Source organism: Lactuca serriola, chromosome 8, assembly GCF_051521515.1.
Source record: "Lactuca serriola cultivar US96UC23 chromosome 8, Lser_US96UC23_V15, whole genome shotgun sequence".
NCBI classification, from domain to species: Eukaryota; Viridiplantae; Streptophyta; class Magnoliopsida; order Asterales; family Asteraceae; genus Lactuca; species Lactuca serriola.
The window spans coordinates 165448776-165462449 of record NC_136415.1 but is presented as its reverse complement, the minus strand read 5'-3'; the positions used below and the strand labels follow the sequence as shown (position 1 = coordinate 165462449).

Below are 13674 nucleotides of genomic sequence, written 5' to 3'. Positions count from 1 at the left end.
GGCCTATTGTATGTTACATGGGGTGCTAACTGTCTTTGTGACTTTTGCATTTGTATGATCAGGCTAGGCCTATTTGCTTTTCAGGGCTATGCCCCTTATAATGGGCTGGGCCTTGGGCCTAATATGAGGGCTAGGTCCAATGATATGTATGATATGTGGTATTTAGGGGACTCACTAAGCTTTGTGCTTATGGTGTTATGGTTATGGTTTTAGGTTCTTCTGGTTTGAAAGGGAAGGGTTTGGCTTGATCGCAACACATCCACCCATGTTTCCACAATATGATGACTTTGGGATTGTCTTCTCATGACTCTTTTTATAGTGAAACACTTTTGAATGTTCAAATAAAATATAATGTAAGTTTTGGTTGTACTAAGAACAAAGTTTTTACCATTGTATCAAACTAACGGGTCGTTGTGTACTTAATTTACATGGTGGTTGCTTAAAAAGCAACACTTTTGCATAAATTACACTACTATGCCAAGTAACTTCCGCTTTATGCTTAGTTTTTTTGCTTCTCCTTTTGAATTTCAACAATATTAAGTATTTTCTTATGTAGTTATTAAGAATGTACAAAGCCACGATTCGAAGAATGATAAATCACACTTATAAGGATATAACTTCTAAATGATAAATCACAGTTATAGGAATATAGTTTCTAAAATGTTTGCCACTTCAGAGACGGAATATCCAACAACTATGTCTTTCAAATTTACAACACAAATCTTGAGACACAGTTAAATTTGGCCCTCACATTTATAAGAAAAAAGATACATAATCCAATTTGGAATAAGCTTTATTTATTGTAAGGCTTTTTCATGTGTTTAATACAAACAACAATCCCAAAGCTTTATTTTTGTGATATACACATATAGTTTAGATGTAGAACAATATTCAGCCAAGTTTAAAAACAGGGCCTAATGATATGATACATACACATGAATGAGAAATTTCTACAGTTTGAGAAACTTGTCAAACCAATCACTCGCTTCATTAAACATTGATAACGTCACTTCATGTCCAATTCCTGTTTCGACTATCACCTAAATTTCATTCATAACAAAACACATAAGTACATTATATACAACACAATATTACATCATATAACAATATACTTTACTGTTGTTTACAAATATAGACAATCTACTCTCTTTTTTAACTATAATATCAACATACTAATATTTTTTGTTAGTAAGGTATGTTGCTATTCCGTGCAATTTGCCCAGTTAGAAAAAGCAAGAAACATTTTAGAAAAAGCAAGAAACATTGGTCAAGACCCAAAAGTTAAAAGTCAAAAGTCAATACCTTGAAATGAGTCAAAGATAGGGCATCGAAAGCCTTTTGTGTTGCTGATATGGTAGCATGAAGACCTTCCACTGGGCAACGGGGATCATCTTCACCTAATAGTTTTATCCATGTTATTATTTGATCAGAAATATCTATATATATATATATATATATATATATATATATATATATATATATATATATAGGATCAAGAAGAGTGTGTAGATTGGTAATTTCACCATTTATAATCAACAAAGGGCGTACTGCAATAACCGGGACCGTATGAAGTGAGTCAAACTCGGATGCTAAACCAGGAGCTATTCTGTTCCAAACCTGGTCAAAATAGTAGCCGAACATCAACAGTAAATGCCAGCTGGATGCCATGTCAACAACGCATTTAGCAATCTTTATGGAACATACCTTTTCCACAACCTCCTTGTCAATCGCTTCCTTCCCTAAATCAATCCTTGCTTCTGAAGAAAAAGAATATAAAAGCAACATCACAAAATCATGCGATATTTTTTTTATATTTTAGAAAGAGTGCATGTGCTAACTACAGCCGTAAGATTTTAAAACCATAATATATATAATATATATATATATATATATATATATATATATATATATATATATATATATATATATCAAGAGAATTTTCAACAATTTTTATAAAATATATTTGACGAACTAAATGAGGGAGTTTTTGTAAAAATTTACAACTCAAAGTCGTTTTTTCTGCATTAAGTAAAAGAACACGCATATATAACTTAACTTACATGTTTTATTAAACATAGAAGTGATAACATACTAAAAATATAGATTTTATATTTCTTTAGTAAAGTATTGTCTTGATTACCTTCAAACACAGGCTTAATACTATGCACACGAGCATGCCATTGATCATTATCTATGGCCCACCGAAAGCTCTACACATTTATATTAAGTGATTAGGTCGGATTAAGTGTTTAATTAAGCCCATTAAGTCAAAAGGAAAAAATACCTGAAGAGAAATTATTGGGACAACTACTGAATAACGTGTATCGGCAAAAGCAGCAAACCACGCATGCATTCCTACCGCACAAATTGACACATGAATAATTCAGTTGTGGAATTAAAGGCATGATAACTCATAATAAAAGAATATATATATATATATATATATATATATATATATATATATATATATATATATATATATAGACACACACACTCTCTCTCTCTTGATTTTGCTAGATATCGTGTTTAATAAAATATTAAAACTCAACCTCCAAGTGACATCCCAAGGATTCCTATCTTGGAATGGTCTATATCATCTCTCTCGGTTAGATAATCTGCCAACATTAAAAGGTCCCACACCTAAAACATAATAAATATTAAAGATTTGGGCATTAAAAGTTTATAATGTCATTTGAAAAATTCAGAAGTTAAGAAGTACAACCGTGTCATATATAAATGGCATTGTATCTCCATTCCTCCATGATGAAACCAGAGCCTGGATCCAGAATATATAAAATTGAAGATAAATTCATGGTTTGAGATCATGAAATATAATTAGAATATTGTCCATTATACTCTAAAAAATCTACTCAACTATATATATATATATATATATATATATATATATATATATATATATATATATATATATATATATATCAAGAAAAATTGGTTTCCATATAAATCACATTGCTATAATTGGAAAGATTTTTTTCAAAGTAGGATGCTATAATAAACAAATATATGAAATATCTTGCTTTTTAATATTTTCTTGCATTTATCGTTATTCCCTCTTGCATAAAGCAAATAAAAATGAAGAAGGGTTTCAATGCACACATCTTCATAGGCGGTGGGGGTTTTGGCACGTTCTCCATGGTAACGAGAATCAATGGCAACTGCAATATATCCACGTGAAGCATAATCCTGAATTGAAAGGAAGACATCATTAGATGAAAGTCTTTTGTAAAATGAGTAAATGACCAATCTACCCTTGTAATTTTATATTATACCTCAAGTAAAGGGCGTACCCACTCTTTGCATGCACCTGTGCTATGTAGAAAAACAACAGCTGGTCTTTTCGAAGGTGTGCTTTCTTTCATGCTCAAAATGAGCACGGGTAGTCGCCCTTGCTCTCCTTCCTAATTTGAATAAATAATAAGTTTCGTCATGTTAACATCAGGAATAATAAACTCACATGTTAGTTTGTTCATAATGGTGCTCATAGGAAATCATTGAATAGAGAGAAGTGTGTGTGTGTATATATATATATATATATATATATATATATATATATATATATATATATATATATATATATATATATATATATATAAATGTTTCTTGCTGACTTAATGTAAAAGAGAATGACTTAAAAGACAAAGTCAAGGAAAGAATACTCCTCGAATATGAGTGTTTATTTTTAACTTAATGCAAAAAGAATGAATTTATAGAAAAAGCTCGAATTTAATTCCTAGCCTTTTACAAATTTCTTCTCGTTTATTTTTTCCTTCAATCCTTCCGTACAACCATAGTTCCATATATGTAGTTATTTTCTCATATATCTTTCAAATATCGTATATTCATATTAACATTATCCAGTTAGCATTGAATGAGAAAAAAGGAAAAAGAAACAGGGTGAAAGTAACCTCAGTAAGTAGGTAGAAGTCTTCTTCATTGAAGTTATGAGTGCGTGCTTCCGGTACGGATTTCATTGCCTGATAGTGTTCAATTAAGATAACTTCTAACAATGATTAACAGAAACGTAAAGTATATGACAGGTAATGTCCACCTTATAGTCACAAGGCGTTCCCTGATATAAGGGGTCCTCCACACATTTTGCAGCTAGTGTCTGAAGTGGAACTGAAAAAAAAATGGCAGCAGAAGTATATTATGAATCCAAATTTTGACAAATAAAGAGATGAAGTCATATTTCTATGAAATGGTTGATAAAGGTAATACTTGCTGGATAAGAGTGATAACTGTAGTTATTGATGAAAAAAGTTAAACTTAATTCCTCTCCAAACAAGACAATGAGAGACAGAGAACAAAGTTTGGTATTATTTGTTTGTTATCTAATGGAGTCATGACTTAATTTGGTAAGCTAGTTACGTTTCTTTTTGAGTTGATGCAAGAGAAAACCTTAATTGAAAAAGTTAGGGAAATGAGGCTTTTCCAATTAAGTCCTAACTTTTTACAAATATACACTAGCTTAGTTTTTCCTTCTCAATTACTTTATTTAGACAAAACTTAATTGAAAACAAAGAAATTGAGTGTTACAATAAAAACTACATGTATTCAGACAAGTTTTTCACTTTGACTTTGGACAATCAAATGAGTTATTTTATAATGAAAGCAACTGTCGTTATACTACTCTTACAGGATTGAGGAAATTGTAAATATTCATAAACAAATCTAGATACATAAAACACACACACTTTAGTTGTGATCTCCATAGCCTATATCTTAATCAGCTCAAAAGAAATCTACTACTACTAGCAGTCTAGCGGCAATGTCTATCCCAAAACTACTCCTTATTTTTCTATATAGCTTAATTATTATAGGCAAAGAACTCACATGGTTGTATGAGAGTAGAGGAGAGTATGTTATGATCCCAAGTATTCGCAACAACTAAACATAAAAATTGACCAAATCTATGAAAGCAGCTTACTAGGAGAACGGCGACTACGGAGAACTTCAACAAATCGTGAACGGAGGTTGGCTGCTGATTCGACGGGATCCATCTTCTCGAAATTCTGATGAGCAATGGTGAGGTGAACACGTTGAGACAATGTGTTGTGTTTATATTTATAGTAGAGTAATCGCAATATGAGAGCAGGTGAGAGTGATGGAACACCTATGATATGTGGTGTTTGGACTTGTAGGGGATAGAGTGTGAATGGAGAGAGCAAATTACTAAAATGGTCCCACGTGGTTTGCAAAAATTTCACATTTGGTTCCTATGTTTTCGTTTTCACTTGGACGGTCCCTCATAGAGCTAAAAAAAGACTATATTGTCCTTTATTTTTATATTTTTCATTTTTTATATTATTATTTATTATTAAATAATACAAATTATTAAATAAACTTGAAATTGGACCCACCCAAAACACTACACCCCTCATGACCTTCTCTCTCATTTCAGTTCATAAACGCTGCAAACGACCGACCACTGTCAGAAAACACCAAACACTACCGGAAAAAAAAAACACAAGACGCACGAGGCAACGTAGGGAGAGATATTTTCAGAAAGATAAGAGACAACGCTGGTGGTGGTGGTGATTGTTTATCATTTGTCTGATGAAGCTTTCCGTGGGAGGGCTTCAGAAGTGATGGTGAATTAAAATGAGAGAGAAGTACATGAGAAGTGTGGGATGTAGGGTTCTGGGTAGGTTCCATTTTAAGTTTATTTAATCATTTACATTCAATAATAATAAAAAATTAATAAAAAAAACTAAAAATGATAAAGACAAAGGAAAATATGGTCTTTTCATATTTCGAGGGGATGAAAAACATAATAGAACCAAAACCTAGGGACTGTTTGAGTGCAAACGAAAACAGAGGGACCAAACGTGAAGTTTTTGCAAACCACATGGTCCATTTCTTTAATTTGTATTTAAGGATATGCATCGAGTAAATTACGAAAACTGTTTGTGTTTATTTAGGATATGCCTTATGTAAATTACGAAATCGTTTGTTTAATTTAGGATATGCATCGAGTAAATTACAAAAATTGTTTGTTTCATTTAGGATATGCATCAAATAAATTACAAAAATAGTTTGTTTCATTTAGGCACTGTTGTAGATTTTGGCATCGGCGACCGAATCGCTTGGCGGCCTTGAACCCATTATGATTAGGGTGTTTGGCGGATATCGGTCAAATTTTGTCAAACTCGTACTTAGGCGGTCCTTGGCGGTCATAGGTCGGAAATATTTAAAAAATTCAAAAAATTTTATTTTCAAATATTACACTAAAATATTAAATTTTCAAATATTAAAATATTATATTAAAATTTTCAAATTTTCAAGTTTTTAAAATTTTAAATTATCAAATACTTACTCTTTTAGAATATATTAATTTTTAAATAATTTTATTAATAATTTATGGTCGGCATTGATTAATCCCCGCCTAGTCCGATTAATTGCTTATCGCCAGCCCAACTACAGCCGAACGATTTTCACAACCTTGCATTTAGGATATGCATCGAGTAAATTACGAAAACCGATTGTTTGATATAGGATACACATTATGTTAATTACAAAAATTGTTTGTTTCATTTAGGATATGCATTATGTAAATTACGAAATTTTTTTGTTTCGTTTAGGATATGCATTATGTAAATTAAGAAATTTGTTTGTTTCATTTAGGATATGCGTCGAGTAAATTATGAAAACCGTTTGTTTCATATAGGATATGCATTATGTAAATTATGAAAATCGTTGTTTCATTTAGGATATGCATTATGTAAATTACAAAAATCGTTTGTTTCATTTAGGATGTGCATTATGTGAATTACGAAAATCATTTGTTTCGTTTAGGATATGCATAGAGTAAATTATGAAAATCGTTTGTTTAATTTAAGATATTCATCGAGTAAATTATGAAAATTGATTGTTTCATTTAGGATACGTATTATGTAAATTATGAAAATCGTTTGTTTCATTAAGGATATGCATCGAGTAAATTACGAAAATCGTTTGTTTCATTTAGGATATTTGTCACCATGAGATCGTGATTTCTCAGGGGATAAAGGTGTGGCAATATATGTCAATTTGGGTTAATGTTGTCTTAAAGTAAGTCCTTCACATTTTTCAATCCTAATTTCATGCATTAATTTTTATGTTGATGCAAGTCACTGCTATAAGAAAACAAACAACATAGATTTTATCTTTTCTACTTCCATATAGTAGTATGATTTTGCTTTAATCATTAACCATATGCATTTGGCACCTATTATTTATGTTTATGTTTTTTGTAAATATACATAATCACATGAAATCTTTTCTTATTTGTCCTCCTAATTTGAATGCAACTTGTATCAAAATTTAAAGTCTATTTTCATATTGTTGCAAACTTTGCAAAGTGCATAAAAACATAGAGAAATCATTAGATATATTCATGGAATTTGGGAGGCTAAACACTTTAAATGAATACAAATGTTAAAGTTGCAGTCTGATAGACTGATTTGACTTATTTCTTGTGTATTTTACATTCCAATACGATATAGTGTGCTGCAATTTCCATGTTTTATTGTAGATACATGATGATTAGTAAAAGGACAAGATGAGTTACATGAAGATAGCATGTATGACTTTTATACCTTTCAAGTTGCACATGTGATTTGTAGTTGTAAATTTGGAATGTCTGACTATCAATCTCTTTGTAGATATTTCGACGAAGGTATGGATGTCAGATGATGTTTTTTCTACATGCACCCTTCTAGTTTAAGCAACTTTTTATAACTTAAATAGAGAAACTAATAATATTATATGCCTATTAATTAGAATTATTAAGAAAAACAATAATATTTTGAAATAAAGTGGTAGCCCAACCGAATAAAGTTTGAATTGAAGAAGAAAACCTCATATACGAACTGTCACACCCCGAAAACCGAAGGCAGAAACATTTCCGGGGTTGACTCCACGTTGAGTATCAAATCCAATGTACATTGTAAGGAAAGTAAACAACCATTACATTACATATATAAAAGTTTACATTTGTTTCAAAAGTAAATTGTACAAGTGTGATACATAGTATATATGAACAAAAGTAAGATGTGTCTTCTTCGCACTCCGTCTTCGCCAAAAGAGATCATCGGGTACCTGTCTAATGCGGACCTGAGATACAAGCAGTTTGAAAATCAGCATAAAGCTGGTGAGTTCATAAGATGTTTGTTTTCTGAAAAATGTACCAGTTTCTTATAGTTTTCTGAAAAGGTTTGTTATCCAAGAAAATCTCATATTTTCTTATGTAAATCAGTTTAGTTATCATTTGTTACCAATTCGATTACGTGTTGTATGTTACCCCCAGGAAAATCCCATATTTTCCGAATAGTTTAGTTATCCATTCTTTTCTTAATTCGTTTACGAGTTGTTATGTTATCCCAGGAAAATCCCATATTTTCCTAAGTGTAAGTTTGCTTGAATATCACAGAGTATAGTTTAATACATAAAACTATATACTGAAACTCATGGGATTACTATCCCGAACTAGATATAAGATAATTTGATATACACGAAACTATAGATAGATATAGATTGAAAACCGTGGGACTACCATCCCGAACTAGATATAAGATAACTTGATATACACGAAACTATAGATAAATATAGATGGAAAACCATGGGACTACCATCCCGAACTAGATATATATTGAAAACCATGGGACTATCATCCCGTATTAGATATAGATTGAAAATCATGGGATTACCATCCCGTACTAGATATAGATTCTAACCATGGGACTACCATCCCGCACTAGATATGTATTATGTATATATACTGAAAACCATAGGAATAACATCCCGCACTAGATACAAAATCTATAGACTGAAAACCATGGGAATATCATCCCATACTATATATAGGAACCATAGATAGAAAGTAGATATGAAATCAAATCAGAAACCAAAACCAAACCATGAATAAACTTATATTAATACGTATTGTGAGTCGGGTAACCATGCTGATACGACAACAAGACCTCCTTGACGCTTGTCAGACGTCGGACGATATCCAGAATTTGTCACCCCAAGCGTGCCCGCCTAACTGTAGCTAGCAGTTAGGGTGTGGGATTGTCATTCCCGAATAGATCTATTCACAAATTCCACGCTCTCCCTCCAGGAGACTCTGGTTACACTTCCGGGGAGGATTTACTGATAACCCAAAGGGTAATGACAAATCTCATAAGCTAGTACTAAATTATTCACGGTGTTCTCAAACAATATCAAACATACTAAACATTATGAAACATAATACAGTGAAAACGATTATATATGATGAAATTATCTGCCAATACATTCTAAATGAAACAGAGATAAACTGAATCAGACATAGTTTATCTAGTAACTTTATATATATCAGTACGTGTTTAAACAAGAACTAAAGATCCCCAAATTATTCCCATTATAATTTGATCAGTTTGATTGTTTCCCTTTTTGATTTGTTTGATTGTTTCCCTTTCTGAAATCCATATAATTCTGATTGATAAAACATCCCTTATGCTCAGCGTAATACATAAGGGGTAAACATATTTATAAGTTTGTCAGACATTTATTGAAATACATCAATTTAAGGTTTTGAAAACATTTCTATTTTGCTTGTATTCCCCCCCCCCCTGAAAACATTTAAAAACCATTGAAAAAGGGTAGGGGTATGAACTCACCGGACGAGGAATGTGTCTGCTTGGATCCTAAACGTCAGTTATGGGTTTGCAAATGCACGAGGTTCCTATGTATAATGAAAAGACACACATTTGTATCTAATTAGGACTTGAATTATTTATTAGTTAGGGACAATCACTTCTAGTTGCGGAAACACTCCCTTACAAGTGTTTGGAAGGACCCGAGTGGCATTTAAGGACACATAAAGATTGGATATGGAGTTTGCTATTCAAGAGTAAACTCTTACTAGAGTTTTTGGCCCTAATGACATATTCCCCATGAGTTTACGTCCGTAAACTCATGGTGGGGTACTTTTGGTTTCTAAATGGCTTCATATCACATGGATAAATTAGCTAGGATTACATCTACGGCATTGGGATGAATTAAACTCATTTAAGAACCATTTATTGGAGTTTACGGCAGTAAACATGGAGTTTACGACCGTAAACTCCCCCTAACACTAAATCCTTGATGTTTTGGGTTCTTAATCAATCACATGTGATTCCAATTAATTCTACAAGCCTTGTATGGAATTTAGGGTGACTTTTGACATGGTTTTAGGAGTTTACGGCCCATGACTCCACCTCATGGCCATGAACTCCTTAGGGGGGTGTTTTAATATGTTTTAAGGTCCTTAACTTGATTGTGGTCACTTCTAGTATTTATCCCAAGGCTTATGGTGTGTTTAAGTGGCATCTTAACACATTAGAAGGAGTTTACTCCCCATGTTAATGAGTTTACGGCCCAATTTCATGAGTTCCTAAGAGGTTTCGACACTCATGTGATTAAAATAAACATATAACTTTAAATAATTTAGCCCAAAAACGAAATCGGAACGAATTGATAAGGGCGGATTTTTACGGGTAGAACGGGTTTTCGGCGATGGACAACTTCAGGTTGTTACATTATCCCCCCGTTATAGGGAATTTCGTCCCGAAATTCAAAGATTAAGATACAGATCATGAATTTTAATGAGACATGGATAGATTTGTTGCTTCGGATCTTCACGCTCCCAAGTGGAATCGGGTCTCCGCTTGACGTTCCAGCGAACCCTCACTATCGGGAAACGCCTTTGTTTCGTGCATTCACTCTTTCAATCCATGATCTCAATTGGTTCTCCCATGGAAGTTCAGACTTTCGTTGACTTCGGTCTCATCAAAGGAATTACTACGGTTTCGTTGGGTAGGTGCTTCTAAGGATTCGAGACGTGGAAGACAAGATGGATGTTACTAAGTTCTGAAGGTAGCCAGAGTTCGAAGGTTACGGAATCGATCCTAACGAGGATCGTGAAGGGTCTAATGTATCACGAGTGAAGTATTTCACACTTCCCAAAGCATATCATACTTTTCTGGGATAAGGCCTTCAACAGGACACACGCTCCAATAGGGAGGCACATCTTCATGTAGCAAAGTAGTTAAGGGTCTGATGGTTCTAGAAGAAATTTCTGGATGGGTCTGCGATAATAGTCGATGGGACCCAAGAATCGACAGGTTTCTATGGGTATCTCTGGTGCCGACTAATTCCTTATCGCCTTAGTTTTTGGAAAGGTTTGCAGGTATGACTGCTTTGCTTAGCTACATGCTCAGGGAAGATGATTTCACCGAAGGGCACCACTACTAACTCGTAGTGATCATATCAAGCCTTGGTCACCGTCTTGGACACGTTATTCTTACTGAGGTTTGGTTACGAGGTAGTTCCAGGGATTAGGCCGGTGCGAGACTAGACTAAATGTTCGGAAGGAATTCTCGGGAATCCTTCGGGAAAGACATTAGGGAAAGAGCTCCAGACTTCCCGTTTTCCGATGATCACACGGACAAAGAATGCATGGCACTCCGATCGGGAAAACTTTTTAAGCTTTGATGCACGAAATGATGCAAAGGTTGGATTGGGGTTTGATGCCAAAGATCACGAGAGTCAGGTCAGGGAAAAGATTTAGACGGGCGACCCTTTCGAAACCAAGAATAACAACATGAATGAGACTCGGTCATTACATGTCAAACATAGCATCAAAGCATTTCATGAGAATTTTTCCATTAAGTCGAATGGAATAGAATAATCGTTCGGATTGGGGATACAATCTATGGGTATGACGTTAGTGTTCTTTCTCTCTCACTGGTTAACCAACTTGATGGTACACATTTTCTATTACTAACGAAGGATTGAGTTTAGAAAGATGTTTGAATGGGTAGATAACAGGTTTCTCTTTTAGTACTAGAATCGAAACGAATTGTAGGTATAAGAGATGTCAAAGAGGAATATACCTGCGGCGACAGTGGGATCAGCGGTTATCTCCTCTCGTCCTATTGCTAGGAATCTTCCGATGTTGCCAGTTGTTGCTGCCTTAGGGCAATTTCTTTTGAAGTGCCCTACTTTGCCACAAATGTAGCAGGCCGGACTAATTCCCGCTCCGGACGATTGGTTTGTTGATTTGGCTGGTTTTCTGCAGGTACGAGCAAGGTGGCCCTTCTTGCCACAGTTGTCGCAGATTCTTTCGCGACATGGACCGAGAGTACGGTGATGGTAGCGGCACTTCGTGCACCAAGGAAGGGTACCAGTGTATCCACTGGTACGAGTTTGGGCCGTGGATCCGACAGCAGAAATAGCAACAGGGGCAGTAGCATCATGGACTGCTACCGTTTGCTGTTTCTTAGAGGATCCTTGCGTACTTTGGGCCTTCTGCTTGTTCCATAATTTCTTTTTACTTCCACCTCCACTTTTGACTGGCTCAGGAGTGGTAGCCTCCTCATCGGAGCTATCTTCGTGATCGATCAGGGTTTGCGCCAGACATTTAGCGCTGTCATATGTATCCGGCCTCGCAGCGAAGACATTTCCTTTTGTTGGCTGGGTCAATCCCCAAATAAATCTCTCTATCTTCTTACTCTCCGGGGTAACCATTATCGGACAGAGTAACGCCAGGTCATCGAATCTTGAAGTATAAGCGACTATATCAGAACCCTTCATCTTCAGGTTCCAGAGTTCGTGTTCTAGCTTCTGCATTTCTCCCCGAGGGCAATACTCTGCGAGCAGAAGCTCCTTCATAACTTCCCAACCCATAGCATTTGCTACAGGTAATGTTAAGGATTTGAGTCGGCCGTTCCACCAAGTCAGGGCTTTCTCAAGGAAGGTGCAGGCGGCAAACTTTAGTTTGTCAGATTCCGAACAGGCACATATTTCAAAGATTGATTCGATTTTCTTGAACCATCGGGTGAGGGAAATGACACCTCCAGTGCCATCAAAGGATGTGGGTTTCGCGTTCATGAAGTCTTTATAGCAACCCTCTTTTCGGTGTCCCTGACTGCTTTCTTGGTTTTGGGTTTGGGTACCACCTCCCGAACCACCGGAACCATCAGGGTTTCTTTGAGACATAGCAGCTGCCACCATGGCCTGGAACATCACAGGGTCAAATTCAGGAGGAGGTGGTGGCGGAGAGTTATTGGTCTTTGAGTTGGGTCTCTTTCTTGGAGGCATCTTGATCTAAAAAGATCAGGAAAGAGAGGATCATAAGTCCTCTGAATTGAATCAAGAGATATAGAACAGGGGATATCTCATCAAGACAGATATAGCATTCTATTAAGCGATAAACCAGGAAAGAGTTATCAAAGCAGATAATTTATCGCTAGAGGGATGATCAAGGAACAACGCGTATACGAGGATTTCTACAAAGGATTGGCCTGTGAAATACTCCCATAGTATTTCATGATTCGCTACGACACTGGTTCGATGTTTGTGGTATTAGGGTAAGTTTTAGGCATGTCGCATACCACAGTCACTCCCAAGCACATGTTGGACGTGTCTCGAATGAATATAGTTGGCCAGGCTATATTGATCCTAGACACGACTACATAACTGCCCATGTTTAACCGCAGCGTACAACACCCATTTACTTATGTCATGTTCTACTTGTAGTTACGGATCTCGACGGTTCGATATACTTGTATAGTTTTGAAAATACTTATATTTTGAGGTATACTTTTAGTTCAGAGCACTTTGGCCCCTTAATGTTTATAGTCTTAT

General features: G+C 35.0%; 1 protein-coding gene across 1 annotated transcript; it reads right to left on the bottom strand.

The window, feature by feature from the left end:
* Nucleotides 1-768: 768 nt before the first annotated feature.
* On the bottom strand, nt 769-5110 carry LOC145070150 (uncharacterized). The gene is made up of 13 exons (XM_079017094.1): nt 4949-5110; nt 4070-4140; nt 3927-3995; nt 3291-3419; nt 3118-3204; nt 2723-2776; nt 2550-2640; nt 2285-2355; nt 2141-2210; nt 1705-1757; nt 1524-1617; nt 1303-1397; nt 769-1040 (listed from the first exon to the last, which is right to left on the bottom strand). The coding sequence occupies exons 1-13, from the start codon at nt 5019-5021 to the stop codon at nt 951-953; spliced, it is 1047 nt and encodes a 348-aa protein (XP_078873220.1). The 5' UTR covers nt 5022-5110; the 3' UTR covers nt 769-950.
* Between the last annotated feature and the right edge of the window lie 8564 nt (nt 5111-13674).

Coding starts and splice junctions, on each gene's coding strand:
- LOC145070150 (XM_079017094.1), bottom strand. CDS start 5,021: ATGGATCCCGTCGAATCAGCAGCCAACCTCCGTTCACGATTTGTTGAA. Junction 3,996..4,069: donor GAACGCCTTGTGACTATAAG/GTGGACATTACC, acceptor GAACACTATCAG/GCAATGAAATCCGTACCGGA. Junction 1,758..2,140: donor TATTAAGCCTGTGTTTGAAG/GTAATCAAGACA, acceptor CTTTTTCTTCAG/AAGCAAGGATTGATTTAGGG.